The sequence below is a fragment of the Halichoerus grypus genome, chromosome 2, assembly GCF_964656455.1.
Source record: "Halichoerus grypus chromosome 2, mHalGry1.hap1.1, whole genome shotgun sequence".
Taxonomy (NCBI): domain Eukaryota; kingdom Metazoa; phylum Chordata; class Mammalia; order Carnivora; family Phocidae; genus Halichoerus; species Halichoerus grypus.
The window spans coordinates 12,307,395-12,330,619 of record NC_135713.1 but is presented as its reverse complement, the minus strand read 5'-3'; the positions used below and the strand labels follow the sequence as shown (position 1 = coordinate 12,330,619).

The 23,225-nt window shown below is 42.5% G+C and overlaps 1 protein-coding gene across 2 annotated transcripts in view; it reads right to left on the bottom strand.

The window, feature by feature from the left end:
• FBXL7 (F-box and leucine rich repeat protein 7) overlaps positions 1-10,687 on the bottom strand; it is a 372,640-nt gene extending 361,953 nt beyond the window's left edge. The window contains exon 1 of one of the 2 annotated variants that reach the window (XM_078066584.1): positions 10,108-10,687. In XM_078066584.1, the coding sequence (XP_077922710.1) occupies positions 10,108-10,144 (37 nt within the window). In that variant the 5' untranslated portion in view covers positions 10,145-10,687. Of the gene's footprint in view, positions 1-1,187; positions 1,288-10,107 lie in introns of those variants that run through there. The other variant, XM_078066585.1, reaches the window with a different exon arrangement.
• Positions 10,688-23,225: the final 12,538 nt, after the last annotated feature.

The window sequence follows — 23,225 nt, the reverse complement described above, 5'->3', positions numbered from 1 at the left end:
GGAAATCCAAATCAAAACCACATTGAGATACCACCTTACACCAGAGTCAGAATGGCAAAAATGGACAGGGAAAGAAACAACAAATGTTGGAGAGGTTGTGGAGAAAGGGGAACCCTCTTACACTGTTGGTGGAAATGCAAGTTGGTACAGCCACTTTGGAAAACAGTGTGGAGGTCCCTCAAAAATTTTAAAATAGAGCTACCCTATGACCCAGCAATTGTACTCCTGGGTATTTACCCCAAAGACACAGATGTAGTGAAAAGAAGGGCCATATGCACCCCAATGTTCATAGCAGCAATGTCCGCAATAGCCAAACTGTGGAAAGAGCCGAGATGCCCTTCAACAGATGAATGGATAAAGAAGATGGGGTCCATATAAACAATGGAATATTACTCAGCCATCAGAAAGGATGAATACCCAACTTTTACATCAACATGGATGCGACTGGAGGAGATTATGCTAAGTGAAATAAGTCAAGCAGAGAAAGTCAATTATCATATGGTTTCACTTATTTGTGGAACATAAGGAATAGCATGGGGGACATTAGGAGAAGGAAGGGAAAAATGGTGGGGGGGGGGAATTGGAGGGAGAGACGAACCATGAGAGACTATGGACTCTGAGAAACAAACTGAGGGTGTTAGAGGGGAGGGGGAAGGGGGGATTGGTTAGCCCGGTGATGGGTATTAAAGAGGGCACGTACTGCATGGAGCACTGGGTGTTATACGAAAACAATGGATCGTGGATCACCACATCAAAAACCAATGATGCACTGTATGGTGACTAACATAACATAATAAAATTAAAAAAATAAATAAATAAAAAATAAAAATAAAAACTAAATGAACAAGGTGAATTTCTATCATAATGACAGAACCTCCGCGAGTTGCTATCAACTCATCCTAAAAGACCTGCCCCAGGCCCTCAGCACTTCCAAAGGCCTCTGGGAAATGTGGTTATTTGACAGCAAAGGACACAGAAGATGACAGAGAATCAGGAATCCCGTGACCCTCAGAGTCCCCAGTTTCAGAGGTGACTGTCTGATTTCCCAGGCAGTGACATAACTTTCCCGAGCGGAGGTTTTCGGAGGAGGCAGACGCCCCTCAGAGCCCCAGCTGAGTTTTATCAACGAGCAAGTGCCCTCTAACCAATAATGTCATCTCATCGTGAACATGTATCTAACAACTCACCCTGCATTCTCATTATGATCGTCTCATCACCATGAGGCTGGTCCTGCGGGCACCGTGGCCCCGCACCGTGGCCAGAGATGACCACCAGGGAGCTAGACTTCTCTGCTGCAAAAGAGATTAAAGGATGGATGCCTTCAGATCCCCATTTTCATCCTGGGGTGCAAGCAATTTAAAATAGTGTCAAGAATGCCTGGTGATAACCCTCCAGCACGATTATATTGTTTCCTGTAGCACTTAGGGGAGAGTGACAGTATTGTGGAAAGTGTACTAAATTTAGAATCAAGATGACCTCACCTAATCTTCATTGTAAAATCAAGGCAAGTCACTTACTCTGCAAAGGCCTCAGTTTCCTCACCTATACACTGGGGATAATGAGAGGACACCTCTCCCAAAGTCCCTGTGATGATCAATAAGATTAATGTCTGAAACGCTTTATAGTCTCCAAAGCAATTTCATAGACATACTTACGGAGAAGTCTCCCAGGAGCTGGCAAAAGAGAAGGGCAAATTCTCAAGTACATATTGGAATAATTCCCCATATTAACAGCTGTTTCAAATCCATGGTTTTGAAACCAGAGGGAAATATAAGATATAACACATAAACTATTTAGGGAGGAAAAATAATGTGTGCACCTTTCTTTGCCCTCTTTGTGAGCAGGTGCCGAGCCTATCCCAGGTAAGGGCTATCCCAGCAGAAAGACCAATGAAACGTACATAGGGCTCCGGAGAATCAGGAGAACACCCTTTCTGCTCTACTTTACACTCCACAGACTCCAAAGAATATGCTAATTAGTTCACGTGCTGACATTATTATAGACCCTAGTTAGCCGGCCAGTTTGTCAACAGATTGTCGCCTAATGAGCAGGTAATCTGGCCGTGGGGGAGCCAGGTAAGATGCGTTGAGAGTTTCCTTCAAAAAACATCTTTCATTTTTGATCTCCTAATCCATAAAACTGTCACTGTTTGTTTTTAGGGGCCGCTTCTTGGCCACTGCAATTCTTTAAGACGCACAAAGCAACAAAGACTGGGAAAAACTTTGGCTGCACCTGCAATGACCAGGGAGGAGGAGGTCATGGGCACAGTGGCAAGGGGCATGCACTCCAGTGCCACCAAGGGATTGTAGGCGTCACCGGGCCACTCACCAGCTGTGTGCTCTGGGCAGGGGCCAGCCTCTCAGCTTCCGTGTTCGCAGCTATAAAATGGGGTCATCAGCGCCCACCCGTCTGGCTGCCGTGAACTACAAGACTGAGTGTGTGTAAAGTGCTCAGAGGGCGAAGTCGCAACTAGTGAGTGCTCAATAATTATGAATTATTAAATGACCAAAAATATAATAAACTTAGCAATATTAATATCTAGAAATAATCATTTCTGTTCCATGAGCCAAGACATTTTTAAGAAAACAGAGTTGGGGGGACCATTGACCCTGTTCTTTACATTACGAGGCAATCAATGCCTAATTCCCATTCTCTCTGAATTTGTTCTTTTTCCCTCTCCTTGTACTTGCGTTCCTTCCTCTACTTCATGCTCAGTCTCCTACCTGCTCCTCCTTCCTGGGCTCTGAGCTACCTCTGACAGCTGGAACCTCTCAGGCCTGGCCTTCATCTTGGACTTAACCTAGATGATAGCACGATTTGACTCAAGTACTCAACTGGGTCAAGAGGTTCCATGGCACACATAAGTAGCCTTTTCCTGACTTGTCCACCTTGCCAAGAAGAGGGTTACTCACAGCCAGAAGGTCAATCCACAAGGACAAGAAAAATTCCCGAAATTTTTCTCTAGAAATTTTGATTCACTTTCCACTGCTACATCTGCTTGAAAAATGCTGCAAAGGAATTTACCACAGAAAGGGTAGCAAACAAAAAATGTTTTAATAACATTTCTACACATTGCTCAAGGCCTCTAACGTTACAATTATGAGTTCATGCAGTGTTAACAACTGTTTTTCATTTTGTTACTGGTTTCAAATTTAAATAGGAATTGATAGAATGAGCACATCTAATGCATGGCTTAATAGAGATTTACGGCTCCAGAAACAGTCTACACTTCTTCAACCATGGAACGGGGAAAATGTTGACCATGTGTTTATATTTCATTACCGAGGAAAATGCAGAGATGGTTAATGATTATTCATGTCAGAAGTTTTACAGTTGCCTATCTCTGGGCTATGAGCTAGCACATTTTAAAAGCATCTGCCCAAAAGTTTCCATTCTCCTCTGTTGCAGTAAGCATGCCAGGGAGGGACCCAGGCTGGTCAGACACTCTTGCCCTTTCTCTGAAACGTTCCGAGGTCCTCACTTACAGAACCCACAGGAATCACTTCCCATGAAATAAACCACACGGGAAACAGAACCTAAGGATTTTCGGGAACACCTAGGGAAAGTCTCTTAACAAAACATTTAGCTTCTCCCAAGAGTCTAAGCTACTGCTCATCCAACATACCTGCTTGTTGCTATTGTTTTAGAAACATCCTTTAGATATTCTGGAAGTGCCGACACTGTCCAGAGCTGTCATTATTTAGAGAGTAACTCTATTCTTATTCACACTTCCCCCTCCCCACTCACATCCACACTTAGCACACTGGAGAAGGAGGATCCTCCTGTGAATCAGGACTTCTCACCCTGTTCTAAAAGTATCTGTCTCCCTGCCTCGCTCCTCAGATACTGAACTTCCTTAGGACAAATCTATTCTATCTGGAGATTTAATGCAATGAGTAGGTTGAAGAAGAGTCCTAAATTTCTGTAACTAGAACCAAACCAAACCAAAACAAAACAAAACCAAAACAAGCTACATTCTAGAAAAGTTCAGCTGATATGGACTCTGTTACTACATGGAAGACCTGCTGTTCTGTCTCACTCACAGTAAACAGGGTGCGGAACAAAAGTGTATCCGAGCTTCTTAGGAAGATGCTGTCTTTGTGTGGTTCTAGTCAATCTGCAGCTTCTGATTAAATATCACTAACCAATAATACCGATTAAAAGTCTAAACAGGAAGTTAAAACTTTTACTCGAGGCATTCAACATCAGCACAATTAAGGGTCTCACTTCAAGTTCAGCAGATCTACATGTTTTAGGGTAATAATAAAAGTAACAGTAAAACTCCAGGTACAGTCAATGTGCTTCACTACACTGAAAATAAGGATAAGTCATTTATCAAACCCAATTTTTGGTGCTGGAGTCTGTGTTCACAGAAGGCAGGAAAATAAATAAAATCAGTAGATTTTTCTTTTTTTTTTTTTCTTTTTAAGATTTATTTATCTGAGAGAGAACAGGATCAGGAGGGAGGGGCAGAGAGAAAATCTCAAGCAGACTCCCGGCTGAGCACGAAGCCCAAGGCTGGGCTTGATCCCAAGACCCTGAGATTATGACCTGAGCTGAAATCAAGAGTCAGACACTTAACTGACTGAGCCACCCAGGTGCCCAGATTTTTCTAATTAGTACCTAAATATATCTAAACAGACATAAACACATACATATAATAGACAGATACCAAGAGAGAGAAAGAGAATTAACTCCCCCCAGGGAAAGTGGGGGAATATTTTTTAACACCTAAAAGAGACACTAGTAGATAAAGGCTAAGGTCTAAAGTTATTATTAATTACTCAAAATCAACCCAGAATTCATTTTAGTATGAGTTTGCTTCCCAAGGGAAAAGTTCCCTCTCTTTACTATCTCATTTAAAATGTGCAAAAGATTCCCCAAATCTCTAAAATATCTTCTGTCAGATGAAAGATGGTCTCATTAGCTATGCTAATGCTTTGATTTGAACCAAATAGTGGAATCAGTATGGTTTATCTTCTGATTTTCATCAGAGTGAAATTATTTACTGGAGGCAAAAGATGAAGACCTACTTCTGTCTAAGTATGACGGAGATCTCTGGAGTTCTCTCTACACATCCAGCAAGCTGGGCAATATCCCTTGGTCGCAGCATGAAGAGCATGTCCTAGGCTTCCTCCACCCAAAAGTGGTCACAAAATATCTGATATAATTCGATAAAAGATATTTGCAAAGACTCTTGGCAAAAAAAAAAGAAAAAAGTGCCCAGTGACCAAAACTGACTCTGTTCCATGGCAGCTACGGATAGAAGACAAGTGATGTGACACCTGCATTGAATGAGGACTTACGCTCCCCAGCATAAAGAGTACTCCCCTTGGTATAACACGGTGGTTCCAAATAACAGACAGTCTTCTACCTGGATCCTCAAGGATGAGTCTTCCACTTCCGTTAAGTCCTGGTCTAAATGCCAACTTTTCAACAGGGCCAATGGTGACTATTCTAATTAAAATTGCAACAACCGGTTCCTCCCAATCCCCAATAATCTGCTGACTGTTTTATTCAGAGACATCAGCCCCTTAGAATGTATCACATGGTTTACTGAATTGCTGTGTGTGTGTATACACTTGCTAATTGTTCGACTTCCCATCCGTCCCAACACACACACACACACACACACACACACACACACAGAGGTAAGACTGACAAGTACAGGATCTTAATCTGTTCACTGATGCATCCCAACTGTCCAGAAGAGTTCCTGGCACAGAGTTAGAAATAAGAAGTCAGCATACATTAGTTGAATGAAGGAATAAATAACTCTGGGTTTACAGAGACTTGGTCCTGAGTCCCAATTCCACCTGTACTAGTTGTAGGACCCGGAGAAATGCTCATCCTCTCTGCAGCTGTGTTTCCCCATTGGTAAAATGAGGACCTTAGGAGTGCCTGCCTTTAGAACTGTCATAAGGATTGCATGAGTCGGTGTATGTCAATGGCTTAGAATAATGCTTGGACATAGTAAGCTTTCAATAAACATTAGCTGCCATTATTATTATTATTATTCCAAGATACGTTTCCCAAGGTGGTGATGGATGAGCGATGATTTAGTGTTCAGGCAACTGGCTCTCCTCGTATCTGACAGCGCGGATGTGACATGGTGAAAAGTGGCCCAGGGCACATGACAGAGCAGTAGAGCAACCGAGGATCACCCCATCACTATGGCCTCATCAGCTCGAATTCAACACCACCCAGGATTTTGCAAAGGAGCTGTTAACTGTGTGTTACTGCCCCTGACCTGCTAGAGTAGAGTAAACATAACAATGAAACCACTGAGTAAATGAGGGTGAGGCTCCCACACCTTAAAAGGCAGGGGAAAGCACCCTGCCTCTTCCTACTCGAACAAGATTTATTTATTTGGCTTAACTGGAGTCAAAGCTAATGGTCATAATGGCTTTGCTTCACTCCAACTCATTTCCCAGATTTCTACACACAGGCTGAAAGTTACACGTTATGGAAGAAGATAAAGAGAAAAAAACAGACCTCCATAAAGGAATTTACCAGAACATACTATTCATTTAGATATTCATTTATGTTTCTAGAAGTCTAAAAATCAGGAATGGTATGGTAACTTTTTCACGGAGCAAAATCCAAGTTTGGGTGGGGGCGGGGGGAGGAAGGGCTACAAATTAAACCATTAACCTGAATTGTCACTAAGTATTTAGAAAAACAAAACACTTTGGAAACACCCATTATTTACCCATACCTAGAATTTAAAGAGAAAAGCAGGGATTTCACGACTGGTTGAATTAGGAGAGGAGGGGAGAATAAGTGAGGAAGACAGAAATGAGGGAAAAGGGGATGACAAAATCGGGGAGGGGCACTTATGGATTTCATGGCAATAAGTCTTAACTTCCTTATTTATCATAACATACCTTCCAAGGCTAATCTCTGTTAAGTGGTCCATTAAGGCATTGTAAGAGCAAAATAAAATGAATGGCTGTGTGCTCAAGAATTAGATCTTGATAGATAATGTCAATAAGGAATTCCTCTCCTCACTCTAGAGAAAAAAGACTTCAGGTCTTTCTTGATTTCAGGAGAACTGAACAAGGTCACAGTAGTTAAACTGAAGCTGGACTCAAATTTACAGCTCCCAAATTAACGCTCTCTGCTCAACACAAGAACTTCCCCCAAATTTTAACATATGCACGATAAATGATTCAGTTCTAGGAAGAACCCAAGATTCTGCATTTTTAACAAGCCCCAAGGTGATGCTGATGTCCTGGTCCTTGGAGTATAAAGAATAGGAAATCGCCCTTGTTGCACCTGCTAAGGTAAGTCTCAAGAAGAATTTTTGTTGTTTTAATGAAAAAGGGGGTTTTCCAGGAGCAAGAGAAAGTAAGATTACATTGAAATACTGAAGTTTTAAACATTCCAATAGTTCAACACTACTTTGCATTTACATCGTGGCGTCAACTCTAAAATATACTTAAAGAGCAGATTGTTAAAGTCTGCACAAACCCCTATGTTTTAGAGTTGAGCAGTCTCTCACTGCATTCAATGGTATGCATCCACTAATAATTTCCCCCTTTTAGTACAATTTAGGTATGGTTTGAAATAAATCTTTGAAATAAATCTTAATTTCAAACCATACCTAAATTGTACCAAATCTACTAAAACTGTCTTAATACTCAGTCTTAATAGAGATACTATGTTGAAGGTTTGATTTCACGTTCTTTGAAATTTGACATTTTAGATAAGACAGCATTGACACATTGAATTCCAACAGGCTTATTTGCATATATTTGGCCATCCAAAAACACACTGCTGACAGATACCAATTACAGTTGACCCTTGAGCAACCCAGGTTTGAACTGTGTGGGTTCACTTACATGTAAATTTTTTTATAAATACAGTATAGGATTGTAAATCTATTTTCTCTTCCTTATGATTTTCTTAATAACATTTTCTTTTCTCTAGCTTACTTTATTGTAAAAGCATATAACACATGTAACATACCAAATATGTGTTAATCAACTGTCTATGCTATCAGTAAGGTTTCTGGTCAACAGTAGGCTATTAGCTGTTAAGTTTTGAGGGCATCAAAAGTTATACTGAGAGTTTTGACGGTAGGGGAGCTGGTGTCCCTAAACCCCATGCTGTTCAAGGGTCAACTGTACATATGTTATAACCCTATTTAGGAGAAGTCCAATGTAACTGGGGGAAAGAAAAGATTTTTAAGTTCATGTTACTTCTACTTCTCTATTTTTTCCTTGCTGATCACAGAGGAATCTCCAAGCATTGGAAGAGAGTTGGACACTAAGCACAATGTGTCCCTCCAGCTAAAACTCAGTTACCACCCAAAGCTTCCTATTGGTTCCCTTGAATCAGCTGAGCCCAAGAGGTTTTCCCTATAAAAAGTTCCACAGTGTATCTAAATCTGATCCCAGTAAAATTTCACTTCAGCTGAAGCGAAAATGCAGAGGTAGCATTTACGGATAACAGCTGGAGATCATTAGTTCTCTGTCTCTCCTTTTCTCTCCCAAGGGTTGAAAACTCTGCTGTTCAGACAGGAAGTCGTCATACACCACACACTACAATACCAGAATGCTGGGATATAAGAACAAGTTGCAGAAGATTACGAGGGGTATTGGAGGGGTTTCATTCAAAAACGCAGAGCCCTGACACCTCCACCTCTTGGGGTGTCCCTTCCCCCCCACACACACCGTGTTCAAGTATCACAATGTATGCACGTCCACAAGTGACAGGCACACACTTTACTCCCTGCAAGCTTTTTAATATTCAGAGTAAGAAGGCTTAATCTTTCATTTTTCTGCAAATTTTTAAAACATTGAGAAGTTCTGGGGAATGTCCAAGATTCTCCAGTAATCTTTGTTGGCTTATTTTCACATGTGCTATCTAAAAAGACAACCGTTTAACCTTTTTTTTTTTAATGAAATTATTAAAAAAAAAAAAATTCTCTCTCACGAAACTGCCCAGAATAAGGAGATTATATATATACGGAATTCAGAACACAGTGATCTGGAAAAGAATGATTTAAACAAAAGGCTCCTGTGGATATGGTTTACTAGGGTCGGTTTCTGCTGTAATTTCACCAAGCTGCTGAGAACGAACAGACACAAACACGGGGAGAGACATCCACGTTCTGTGACCACACCTCAAAGTTCTGAACAGGATGATAGGAGTTTCCCTAACACCACATGCTGAACAGCCATTCTGCATTCCTACCAGTCTGCAGGCGCTGGACCCCGTTTGTAACCGCCTGTCCCCTGGGGGAGGGCTTATAAAAGCAACCCCGTCTCTTCCACTCCCCTCCAGCCAAGTTCAAGAAAGACAAACCTTACAAACTTTTGAACGGCGGAAAAAGCCCAGGCAGGATGCTTATCGGGGGCAAGCTGCTAATCAGCTGGGTTACAATACTACGGTTTTATGCAAAGAGGAGGAGGAGCGAGGGAGAAGCCAACCCACACATCCATCATCCTTTTAGGAGTAGGTGGAGTTTAAAGTTTCCCCAGCTTCCAAGTTCCCACTTGACAGGCAATATTTCTGTGCAATTTCCAGCCCCACGTAACAGATGGTCCTTTGCCCGTCTTGAGCCCCGAGAGAGCCCAGACAAAGCCCCCGGCCACTCCTCGCCTCGCGAGGCCCATAGGTGGTGGTTCACGAAGCTGTCAGCTCAGGGGCATTGAGCAGAGAATGGAAACTTAACTTCGTTTTCTTCCAGAAGTTGTTCCTGCTAGAGGAGAGTCCAGGGGACTGGAGCACAAAGGCCTGGGAAAGTTTTCACTGCGTTATTTTTCAAAAACGTCTTCCGCCCTCTGCCAAACCATCATCCTAAACCCCAGATGCTTAGGAAAGGAAAGTGGAGGCACATGTGATCAGAAATACGGCAGAAATGAAACTTGAGCCGTCCCAAAGACGACCTGGGAAGTTGCTTAATGAGACCCCCACGGTGGGAAAGCATCCTCGGGGCGCCTCCGCACTCAGTGCCACAGGGGAAGGTGACGGCCCGGACACGGTGCCAAATGGGGGTGCGCCCCTGTAGCGTGCGAGAACCTTCCTTCCCAGACGGGAGGGCGAGGGGGAAGGGAGGGGGGCGCGATCCGGGAGTCTGAGGACGGACGGCCCACTCACCCTCACTGCCGTACTGTTTGCCATTGTTCGCGCCCATCCTGCCGCCGTCATGCCCGCCGTCTCCCCGGACACTCCATAGCTGGGGCGCACCGCCTGCGCGCTCCACCAGAGGAAAGCCCGCCCGACGGGACCGTTAGCTGCGCATACCCCACGCTCCGGGGCCGGGCTCCGACCGGGGGAGGCCCCTGCACTCCGGTGGGAGGGGGCGCTCCGTCCCCGCCTGGCACCCCCGATGGCTCCGGGTGGGGCCGGGGGCAGCCGCCGCTCTTAGAATCCGCGTTCCGGGCCAGCGGGCGCAGCGCGGCGGAGAGCCCGCGCCCCGGGGCCGCCCAGAGGCTCGCCGCGCCGCCGCCGCCGGGTCCCCATCCGCCCGCCCCGATCCCTCTGCGGTGGGGCTGAGCCGCGCGGGCGGCAGGGGCTCCCCGGCTCGGCCGCCTCCTCCCGGCGCCCCTGCGCGCCCGCGGCTTCCCCGGGGAGGGCGCGGCGGCCACTTGTTGCGGGTGCCCCGAGCGAGCAGAGACTCGCGGCCCGGCGCGGCTCACCCGCGGGCCGGACTTTTGTTAGCACCAGGCGCCTCCTCTCGCCGCCCAGCGTCAATCACAGCTGGAGCCCCGGGGAGGAAGGCCGGCCCGGAGATGCGCGGCCTTTTAAAGGGGCAGCACGCCTTTTCGGGGCTCCGGCTCCCGGCCCCGGCCAAGGCGCAGGCCCTCGCGCCCCCCCGGAGAACCGCTGTGAGCGAAGGAACGTGCTCCTGGCTCTATTTTACTATTGTTCTTTTGCAGGCTTGGCCCCCAACTTGTAAGATGAGCTTCCAGGCGTCGTTTGAAATCCCTTGGGTTTGCCTGCAAATACGGCCTATTTGGGGTGTGGGGGCCTTTAAAATAAACAGGCACCGAAGTCTGATTCGGTCTGACAAAGTCAGGTATCTATGCTGACATTCTCCTGTGGCTCCCACTTTTGGGGACTGAGGCGGGGAATGGAGGAGAGAGGGAGGGAAAACTTGAGGGGAACTTAGCAGGGAGTCACTGGAGAGCCAAAGACATTCCCCGCCCCGGTGCGGAAGGTTTCCTGGCTCAGAACTTTTAAAGACCTTCCGAGCCAGGAAGTGTATTTTCTCCCCGTTTCTATGATTTTTTTTTTCTTTCTCGTGGTTGGTGTTATCCTTTGTTTAATACATCACAACCTCTTTTGGAGATTTATATGGCACTAATAGAGCCTTAAAATGGCCCTTTGGTGTTCCCTCCTGTAAATAGAAAAAGGAAATTCTTCTTAATGTTTTATTCCCTTTCCATGTAAATACCTAGAATTTAATAACATCGCATCTTTGTGAAGACCCGGGCCTTCGCGGCGCAAATTTCTTTGTATTGAGGCAAGCAGACAGCCCAGTTTCTCCTTATAGGTGTTCGATGTTTTAAATTAAATTAAACTTGCATTATGATACATATATATTCATAATATATAAGCATCTGCAATAACTTCATGGAGAACTGGAATTTTTGTAATTACCTCTTTCTTAAAGGGCTTTCAACCACATGCAGAAATTGGGGTTCTAGTTGGGTAATTTCCTTAAATTTGGAACAATTTTCTTTCTTAAAGATAATAAAACATTTCAAAATTCAAAAATCTAGGTTTATTGTGCAGGACAAATCATGTATTGATGAAAATATCATAAATTCATTTATTTTCAAGGGCAGGTTTAAATAGTTTCGTGCTGTTCTGATTACATTTAAAGTGCTCTAGTCCCGAGAGATTAAGGACTGCATTTTAATTCATCTTTTTATATATAGAATCTAGCATACTGCCTGGCTGATAATATGTGCTTCCCATATCCCTAGAGTTAAATTTAAAAACTTGTGGAGGTGCCTGGCTGGTTTAGTCTGTAGAGCATGTGACTCTTGATTTCTGGGTAGTAAATTTGAGCCCCTTGTTGGGTATAGAGATTACTTTAAAAAATCTTTTAAAACAAAAAAAACCCCTTGCATCATGGGCCCTAAATAAGACAGATGGTTGTTAAAATTTTGGAAGAGTTAAATGCATTTTCAGAGACTCCACCTGAAAGCACAAATCCAATCTAGAAAGGAGCTGACATCTGCATTATCTTCATCCAAAGCAGGTTTCTGCTCACCTGGTCTTTGTGATTTTCCACCACCATTTAGAGAACTACCCTGAATCTGATGATTTTGGAGGCTTAGTTGAACATAAAAGCACCAAAAAATAGTGGAACATTGGAAATTCATCTTGATATTTGCTGCAGAGGGGCGCCTGGGTGGCTCAGTCGTTAAGCGTCTGCCTTCGGCTCAGGTCATGATCCCAGGGTCCTGGGATCGAGCCCCACATCGGGCTCTCTGCTCCGCGGGAAGCCTGCTTCTCCCCCTCCCACTCCCCCTGCTTGTGTTCCCTCTCTCGCTGTGGGTCTCTCTCTGTCAAATAAATAAATAAAATCTTAAAAAAAAAAAAATCAAAAAAAAAAAAAGATATTTGCTGCAGAGCTAACAACTTGCTTTTTTAATACGGTGTTGTCCTCCTGATGCTCTCAGTCCCTCTTTTGAGGTCTATAAGTCACGAAATGGACAGGAGAAGAAACTGAGGCTCAGTTTAAACATCTGGAGTTACCCAGGTGGTAAACGACAGGTGGATTCAGGTTCTCAGATCCTCTCCTCCTCATAGAGGAGGGCCATGGCCTCTCTTGACCTAGCCATTGTTCATCTTGGAGTTGCTGTCACCTCTTTTTGGTTGGGTTACCTCCCAGTGTCTTTAATATCAGAGCAAAGCTAATGGTGAAAAGTAAATTATAATAACTAACTATATTTATCAACTTTGAAATTAAAGTCTCTACATATTGTCAAGGCTCATTACTTACCAGAAAGAGGAACAGAGATGATCCTGTTTAAGAAGTTCCAGTTTAAAAAAAAAAAAATAGAAAAAAAAAAAAACTACATGATTTTTAACATCCTTCTGATTATAAAATAGAAATACATGTTGTCATAGTCACTGTAAAAGCTTGGGGGGAAACATGGTTAAACAAAAAAAAAAAAAAAAGGAAAAGCACTTTTCCTGCTAAAAATAGAGCTGTATTCACATGTGTATATTTTAATTTTTTTAAGTTAAGATATTGTACAAATATATGATTTTAACCAAAATTTCGAATCTTTTTACCCAGCTGCCAAACCTAACCCCTTAACTTTCAGTACAGATTTATATACTTATTGAGAAAAGGATCGTGTGGTTTTCACCAATGTGTTCCCAGGATCTAGCATAATTCTTAACACAAAGTAATCATTCAGTAAAAACTTGCAGACCAAGTGAATGTTAAACAAAGAGATAAAAAGCTTTGAGTGTTATTCCATTTTCTCCCTCAGCCTTTTTTTAAGAGGCCGTAATCACTGAAAAGATCAAAAAACAAGTAAGCATTCTAAGTTACCCCAAAACAGTAATCATTTATTAGGCAACTTTTTTTCTCTACCCAGTGCCTTCCAACCTTGTTCTGAGAGCACCAGTTCCTGTCCTTCGGGAAAGAGTTTCACCCAAATTCCAACCGGGGGCGTCTGGTGGGAGCTTGTCAATTGCCGGAGTGGTGGTTGGTTTCCTGGCCAAGTGTAAGGGGAGGATCAGGCTGACCCAATTACCCACCTGCCCTTGTCAGTAAGGGAATAAGCAAGTGCTTTTCCCCTCCTTGCTAGAGTAGTATCTGCAGGGGTCCTAGTGGAGAGTCAGGACTTTTAGCATCACCCAGAAGTCACAGGGCAAACCCACCACAGTATCAGTGGAGACCACGTGGGGAGCCAGAAATTCTCACACCCCCCAGCAGGAAAGAGGAGCCCCTTGCATCCAGTGTCAACAGAGGTTGAGTGGAAAACCTGAACTTCTACGTCCACCTGGCAGTTATAAGGTGGCACAGTTAAAACAGAAGGTTTTAATTGTATATATTAACATTATATATTAACTTTATATTATGACCCATCATCTCATAATATGATATGAAAATAAGGTTTCAGTGGAAAATCACTTGGCATACCAAGAACCAGGAAGATTTTGAATGAAAAAAGAATCAACAGAAGCCAACACCAAGATGACAGATGTTAGAATATCTGGTGAAAATTTTAAAGCAGCCATAGAAAAATTACTCAATGAGCAATTACAAAGACACTTATAATGAATGAAAAAAGCAGAAAGCCTCCGCAAAGGAACAGAAGATATGAAGAAGAACCAAACAGGAATTTCCGAACTGAAACAGGAAAGCTCTGACCGGCAGAATGGAAGAGACCGAGGAGGGACAGGACAATAGATATTACCACATCTGAAGAACAAAGAGAAAATAGACTTAAAAAATGACAGAGCCACGGGGACAGTGGGATTATGATAAAAGAGCTAATATTTGTGTCATCAGAGTCTCAGAAGGAGTTGAAAAAGAGGGAAGAGTTGAAAATCTACTTGAAATAATGGCTAGAAACTTCCCCAATTCTTGAAATGGCAAAGTTACAGACACGGAGAGCAGATTCATGGGTGAACAGATTAAGGTGGGTTCCAAAGGGAAGTGGCTGTGGTTATGAAAGGCACCATGGAGGACTTTCCTGAACACGTTGTTCTATATCTTTTTTTTTTAAGATTTTATTTATTTATTTGACACAGAGAGAGAGACAGCGAGAGAGGGAACACAAGCCGGGGTGGGGGGGAGAGGGAGAAGCAGGCTCCCTGCGGAGCAGGGAGCCCGATGTGGGGCTCGATCCCAGGACCCTGGGACCATGACCTGAGCCGAAGGCAGCCGCTTAACGACTGAGCCACCCAGGGGCCCCACGATGTTCTGTATCTTGATTGTATCTAGTCAGTATCCTGGTCGTTACTATAGCTTTGTAAGATGATACCATCAGGGGAAGCTGCCTAAATGGATAAATGGGATCCATTTGTATTATTTCTTACAGGTGCAAGAGAATACAATTATCTCAAAATAAAAAGTATAATTTGAAAAAAAAAAAGCTCTTTTCTTGCCAGAAGAGCTATTTCTACATATTCTTTCTGTACTATCATTTACACATTTCCCACATTCTCTTCATACACGTATATTCACCTGGGAGAGCAAAAGTCTTCATGAGAACTGATTCCTTGGTGTTAATCAGATTTACATCTGAGTCGACTCAGGATTGAGTGATTGAGGCAAAGAAGCCGAAAATGGTCCATACCCAAAACCTTGAATTTTGGTTTGTTAGAATTAACAGACTCCATCAATGAATTAACCAATTGCTAAATTAAATTGCCCATTTACTTTGTCCTATGCAAACCTGATTGTAGAAAGAAAAACATAATAGTAGAAAAACCTTTGTTTTCATTGATATTCACATCCTCATTTCTATTTTTCAGTAGCTAGCTCAGTGACCTTTCGGCTACTATATTAAGTGTATCCACACTCTGAATAGTGGGAATATGTTCTTTTCTTGTAGTATATTTTTAGAATATTGAATTCAAAAGCCAGCTGGATTTATAACACCTTAGGCCCCCATTTTCTCTGGGGGTGGGGCCACAGAGGTTCAGGTTAATCCCCGGCCCTTGGGACTGGTGATGGACAGGCTGCCAAAACTGCATTAATGGAACCTGAATGCTAGGAACCAATCAGAGCACCTCTCTTCGTCAGCAGGTGGTGGGCTGCGAGGCGTGCAAAGGAGCACGTCGTTAACCACATGCTTCCCTGGGAATGCGGTAGACAAAATGAACTCTCCCATGAAACCCATTTTGGGAAACATTCAAAGCTGGACTCCATCGTTTAAGAAAAATACTAAAAATGATCATAAGAAATACTAGTTTGTAAAAGGAAAAAATGAAGCAAACGGTAGTTTATTCACATGTATATTGACTTTATTTTTTCTCTGGGGCACACTGGGTTGCCTTCAAACATCGGAATTACCTGCTTATCTTTAGTTGTTTTCACGTTTCGGGTTATGGTTAGATTTGCCTATGCTGTTATTGCAGTAATGCTGGAAATGGCAACTGGCTTCTAGAATAGCCCTGTGTTTAAGTGTGTGTTATCTGAAACAGAGAATATTGCTTTTAAATTAGTATAGATTTATTAGTATAGATTTGTTACCAAAATATAAAGTTGGCAAATATAAAGACAAATATTCATATCAGATAGAAAGTAAGGGTATAAGTCATTATAATGCTCCCCCCGCCAACAGCATTTCGTATATTATTAATTAATCTGTAAAATTAGAGGAGAAGAAAAAGTACATGGGCCAATTTTATTTTATTATTGCCACTGTGCTGTTTTGAATTAAGTGTTTCTGTCTCACTTAATGCTCACAACTTAATCAGACAGTGCTTCTAGACTCTACTTATGGATGAGGATACTGAGGCTCAGAGAAAATGAGTAAATCCTATCATGATGCACAACAAGATTGGAACCAAGATCTACTTGCAGAGCCTATACTATTTCTCACCACTTTCTGCCCCTAATTTCATGCCATCACATGCTACCCTAGTTTTGGACCAAGCCCAGATAGTATGTGTTTAATATAAAAAAGAGAGGAACATCTTCTGACATTTGTGAAACTTAATTAGATTTCAAAACAAATATTCATTATGCAATATGAATCTTCATCATAGCCACAATGATGAATGGCTAGATATTTTAGAAATTTAACTTAGATATTTTAATAATTATAAAGTAAATAGATAGCTTAATAGAATGGATACTTTATATAGGACTCTTGAAACCATCTCCTTACAAAAGTTCCCTTTCCAGCCCTGAAAAACAAAGTAGCCAGTCGCTCTAATTCAAAATATTACAATATTCACACACGGCCAAACAGTCGCACTTCACCCTTGATGCTACATTCAATGGGTAATTCCATTCTCTTTGTACTGGTCCTTTATCAGGTAACTAGCCCATATCAGGAGATAAACCACCCAAGACCCCCTAATAGCCCAATCCGGCATCATGAAGTTCATGTGCTTAGCTCAGAGTATTATAGTGTTCAGAGTCCTCACATACTTAAGTATCTGGCTTCTTAGAACACAGCAAATTAGAAGCAAGGCATTCAAAGGAGTATTGCTCACTGTATTTGAGAAACTGCAAAAAGTTGGGGCACCCGGGTGGCTCAGTCGTTAAGCATCTTCCTTTGGCTCAGGTCATGATCCCAGGGTCCTGGGATCGAGCCCCGCGTCGGGCTCCCTGCTCGGCAGGAAGCCTGCTTCTCCCTCTCTCACTCCCCTTGCTTGTGTTCCTTCTCTCTCTGTGTCTCTCTCTGTCAGATAAATAAATAAAATCTTAAAAAAAAAAAAAGTTAAGGCTGTTATAGGGAGGGGGATTAGAAAAATCTCCAGAGAGAAGACAGAAAAACTGAATTAAAACAGAAACAAAACACAAATGAAAAATCTGGGGTGATATAAGCATAGGCTATTGCCTTAGATAAGGTAACACTAGCACCTGTAACAAATAAACGTCTACATTTTAGTGACCCGGCTTAATACAATAGAAATTTATTTTTAGCTCATAAAATACTCTATGCACGTTATTAGTACACTGGAGATTATTTTTCACATGGCAAATCAGGGATCTGGCTTCTTCCATCTTGTAGCTCCACCAACCACATCATCCACATGCTGCTGACAGAAGGCACAAAGAGTAAGCAGGAAGACATATCACATCACATCTGCTGAAAACCCACTGATGAAAACAAGTTCAATGGCCACATCTGGGTACAAAGGAGTCTGGGAAATGTAGTCTCTGGCCGGTCTGATGTCCCTAGCAATGACCCCACCCTGGGGGAAAGAGAGAAAGAGAGAGAGCAGTAATATCGGTGACCATATGGAGCTTTAGTCATTGGTAGCCCCTGAAAATACCACTTTACTATTTAACAATAAATACATATAACTATTACATTTCAAAGACTGTTGACTGACTCACACAACACACATTTCCCCTTACCTTCTCCCTTGCCTTCCTCCTCTCTTGAGTTCAAAAGTTAAATACTTGTTTTCCCAGAATCCCCAGTAGTTAAGAATGGCCAGATGGCAATATTCTGGCCAAGGAAATGTAAGCAAAATTCACAAGGAGCACCTGGAATAGATTTGGCTATTGAAATCAAACTCAGAGATAGCTTTGCCACTATTTCCTCTCTCTTCTCCATACATTCAACTCGACTGTTTTTTTTGAAATCGTAGTAGCCATCTGGTGAACTTAAGGGAAATGCCGAGAGAATTATGATGATGGCCACCTAGAGTCCTGAGGACATAAAGCCACTGGGACAAGACCAGCAAGACAAGACCTCCTACCTCCAAACTCGCTATAATGGAAGCATAAAAACTGTCTTTAGGGCACTGTGAGTTGGCTTTTCTGTGACTTCAAGCCAACTGCATACCTAGGAGATACAGATTTTGTTCATTTAAGAAGAAAGAACAGTTGATATAACAATATTTCCATTCATAAGAGTTGAACTGTATTAAAATATATTGATACTTAAATGTGAAATCTTAAATTGTGTAGAAAATATACATACACAAAACAGCAAATTGTCCACCGTACTGGCCTCTTAAAATGTTAGCTTATTCACTTTCCATCGTATCTAATATACTATTGCATATATAAATAACACACATTTACTCAACATGAACAAATAGTATTTTCAATGTCTTTATCAAGACTTAGTCTGTATTTAAAGCCAAAATCTCATGCCAGTAGGAAAGATGCAAAATAACAATGGAATATTACAGCACATTTTCTCTCTCAACTATGGATAATAAAACTTTCCTGGAACTCATTGTGACTTTCCTGAAAAAGAAGTTTTAATAGACCTTACAATTTGTTTCAAGTGGAAACGTGTGGATTAGTTCTCTGGTAGCAATAAATCAATTCCCTGATATAAGCAGTTTCTACGTATGTGTCACCTTTCTCTGCAAAGTTCAAAGAACTATCAGCATTAAGCCAACTAACCCCATTTCTAGCTGAAATTGGGCACCTAGGGTGTGATTGGAAAAGACTTTATGAAAGGTGTATAGGAGGTGATTTTGGTGGCAATGGTTATGGTGACTGGAGTTATTGTGCTGAGACTTGAACAATGAAAAGAATGTAGCCATGTGCAGATTTGGGGAAGAGAATAATCTGGACAGAGGAAACAACAGATATAAAGTCCTTAAGACTGGAATGAGCTTGGCATATTCCAAGGCCAAGAAGGGGCCAGTGTATCAGACAGCTATTGCTACGATAATGTTATATAATAGATTATCCCCAAATCCAACGTATGTCTTACTTATCTTGCTCACAGGACTGCAGATCAAGTGGGGCTACTTTATTTTTTAAGACTGTTTATTTATTTAATTTTTAGAGAGAGAGAGAGCAAGAGAGAGCCAGAGAGAGAGCAAGCGGGGTGAGGGGCAGAGGGAGAGGGACAAGTAAACTCCCCGCTGAGTGTAGAACCCCTGCCATGGGCTTGATCTCAAGACCCTGAGGTCATAACCCTGAAACCAAGAGTTAGATGCCCAACAGACTGAGCCACCCAGGCAAAAGTGGGGCTACTTTAATTCAGGCTTGTGGGTGAGGTGGGCTTGGTGCCAGAATTCAGGTCAGGTTCAGCTTTCCCCCACAAGTCCCTCTGGAGCCCAGGCCAAAAGGGTGAGGGTATCTAGTACATGCTCTTCCCATGGTGGGTCTCAGGACTCTGAAAAGCCGGGCCAAACTTTGCAAGCACACTTGAAACCTTTGCAAGCATCACAAACAAAAGAAAGTCACACGGCCAAGTGTAAATCCAAAACATGAGGGAGCTGCTTGGCCCACTTTCGTGCATTGCAAGGTCACAGGACAAGAGACTGAAGAAGTAAGAAAAATAATCTATTGCAGCCAATATGGACAGAACGTTGTGAATACATGGAAACTTTAGAGGTTTGCTGGAAAAAGGGGCAAAAGTCAGATTGTGTAGGGTTTTATGAGCATTGTAATAATTTTGAACTTTATTTTAATTGTAATGCCATACAGGGAGGTTTTAAGTAGGGAACTGATCTGATCTGACATATTTTTTCAGATCAGCAGGTTTTAGTGTGGAGAACTGACTGACTCTTAGAAGCCCAGAGACCTGTTAAGATGTCTTTGCCCTAGAAGAGGTGAAAAAATTTTGCATTTGATTAGCACAATAGTGGAGAAAGTAAAAAATGGTCAGATTCAAGGTGTATTTTGGAGATAGAGCCAACAAAACTCACCTGACTGTGTCTTGCAGGAGATAAGAGGAAAATGAAAGAAGAAAATAAGAGGAAAGGAAAGAAAGAGGCCTCTAGGTTTTTGCTCGAGAAGAGGGTGTACAGTGGTTGGGAAGATGGGGGAGAGGCACTTTAGGACTGGTTGTGCAGCGGGACAGTTTGGTATCTGGAGATTTGTTTGGGATACACTAAACTTGAAAGAACAATTTGACACAAATGAGGTGTTAGGCAGCAGCTAAGTTAATGAGTTAGGTATTAAGAGAGAGGACATCGCTGGATCTATCTATTTGGAAAGCTTAAGCATATAGAGTATTTAATGCCATGCATCTAGAGGAGGGGAACTAGGAAGAAAATGTAGTTATTGTAGAAAGCTAAGGACAGACCTCTCACATATGTCAGCGTTTAGCTGTCTCACAGAAGAGAAGTAACTGGTGAAGGAGATTGAGAAGGAGTGAATAACAAGGCGGGATGAAAATACAAGAGCGTGTGTTGTTATGAAAAGTAAAGAGAAAAATGCATCCAGACAGAGGCAGTAGTCTGGTATGTCAAATGCTGACAGTAGTTCAAATTCAACGAGCAGACCATGGATTTGGCAGGACGTGCTCATGATACACCCATAGGACGCCATTTCAGTGGAGTAGTGGGGGGAAAGGATGGAGCATACTGAGAAAAATGTTGTTTGTTTGGATGGGTTGTTAGGTGATATTTGTGTATTGATAGGAATAATCCAGTAGAGGGGGCTATATAATGTGATAGAAACAGGAGATTGGGAACACGAGCACAAGAGAAGGGGCTGGCTTTGGCTAGGAGCAGGAATAGGTAATCCCTCAAAAGAGTGGGAAGGTAGACTCTAGAATCACAGGCAAATAAGCTGTTGGATCTAGGAGTGGAGAGGAAGGTTGTGCAGGTCTGATTACTTCCGAAATCTCTGAAGATCAATCCCGGCTTCAAAACTCCTTAATATGCTTAGGGTGTGCTTTGTAGCTACATCACCATCCAGCATCTCCCTCTGCCCACCTTGTATCCCAGCATTCCATACAGGAATTGCTGCTAAGAGAACTTCCCGGGAAACCAACTATATACAAATCTCCACTGAGATAGTTTTCAGGGCTCCTGTTCCATGACACCTCTCTTAATCCCTGGTCCATGTTTTCTTCTATATTTGGCTTGATTTCTCTTTGCCCTTTCATTTCAAAATTCCTTGAAATCTATGTTCATTGCCTGTACTTTCTCACTTCCCATTCTCTCCCCATTGGGTTTTTTTCCCCAAACCACTCCACTGAAATAGCTTTTATCAAAATCTGATGACGTGCATCTTACCAAACCTTATGGGTCATTTCTCCTACCCTCCTTAAACCCCCAGTTCTGAATCCCAATCATCATATGATAACACCCACTGCCCTTCCTGGGTATGGTTACTTGCAGACCCCAGAGGTGACTCCTGCTCATCTTTTGGAGATTTTAGTCCCTTCTTCATTTTTCACCCTCCAAACTCCCTCTTGTCAACATCTACAGTGATTTCATTGTACAAGTAGATGATCCTTCCAACTCCCCAGCTAATGGATCACACAACCCCTTCATTGAATAAGTATGTTCTCTATCCCACCTCAGCCCCTCACGCCCATTATAAACTCAACTTCGAGTACACATTTCCAATAATGATATCCTATCTTTCCAACTCACTTCCTGTATTACCATAGCTCAGTTGGGTTTTTACACCACTTCACACTACATGCAGACCCACTATCCAGTGATCTGACCAACTTTGCACTGTCTCCAACTGCCCTCATATTCTTAGTTCCCTCCTTAAAAAGATTAATTCCTATCCATCATTAAAAATCATTTTTCAACACCCATGGACCTCATACTGTGTTATTGCACTTAATTGGCCAAACCACAACCCAGAAAACCAACTCTCTACTTAAATATTTACTTACTTCAGCTGAATGTGGCTGAGAAAAATACACAGGCACCCTAACCTAAAGTGGACCTGCCCACCCTGCTCCACTTCCCTAGCCATTTAGTGTCCCACTCTTCGAGATGACTGCTTCACACCTTCTCTCTCCTCGACCTTCATCATCTCCTGCAAATCCGCATTCTCAGCTGATGACTTTAAGTTTTTAATCTGCTGAGAAAACAGAAACAAGAGACCTTTCTAGGCTTATATCCCTGTTCAGTCAAATGGATTTGTGCTTCTTATTCTTTTCATGCTCCTACCTGAGGCCAACCCTTCCAGGTGTGTTCTAGATAACATTCCCTTGCACCTACCCAGCTCCAACAATAATCCCCGTATGGTCCTGCTAAATCCAGAATGTTTCAGTATAGCCTGGTTCCAATGCGGCAGGGGCATTCTGATTTGGCAGGACCATAAAATAACAAAGTAATTCTGATGAACTAGCCAGCTTGTTAAATAGAGATACTAGTTGCATTTTCTCTGGGAAATGAGTGCTTCTAGTTTTAGTGAAACACTATTTTCTATGATGTAAAGAGATTTTGTTTGATTTCCTCCTATCTTTTCTCATTAACTCACAATATGAAGAAGAAGGACAAGGCACTTCAGAGGGATTTGAGGGTAAAGAAGAAGTAGTATCTTAGGAAAGATTTGCTTCTGAGAGTTCCATTTTTCCTTAATAATAATGCTTAGATTAGTAAACAGTGCGAATCACAAACAAAGAACAATTCTCCCTCTCTTTCCCCCGGCTTCATTCCTATCCCCTAAATACATACAAACCCACACACCTTTCTTTACTTGAAGAATTCCCGCTCACCTTTCAAAGAGCAGCTCTGATAATTTCTTTTTTAAAAGATTTTATTTATTTATTTGAGAGAGAGAGAGCACAAGCAGGGGGTGGGGTAGAGGCAGAGGGAGAAGCAGACTCCCTGCTGAGAAAAGAACCTGACGTGGGACTCAATCCCAGGACCCTGGGATCATTACCTGA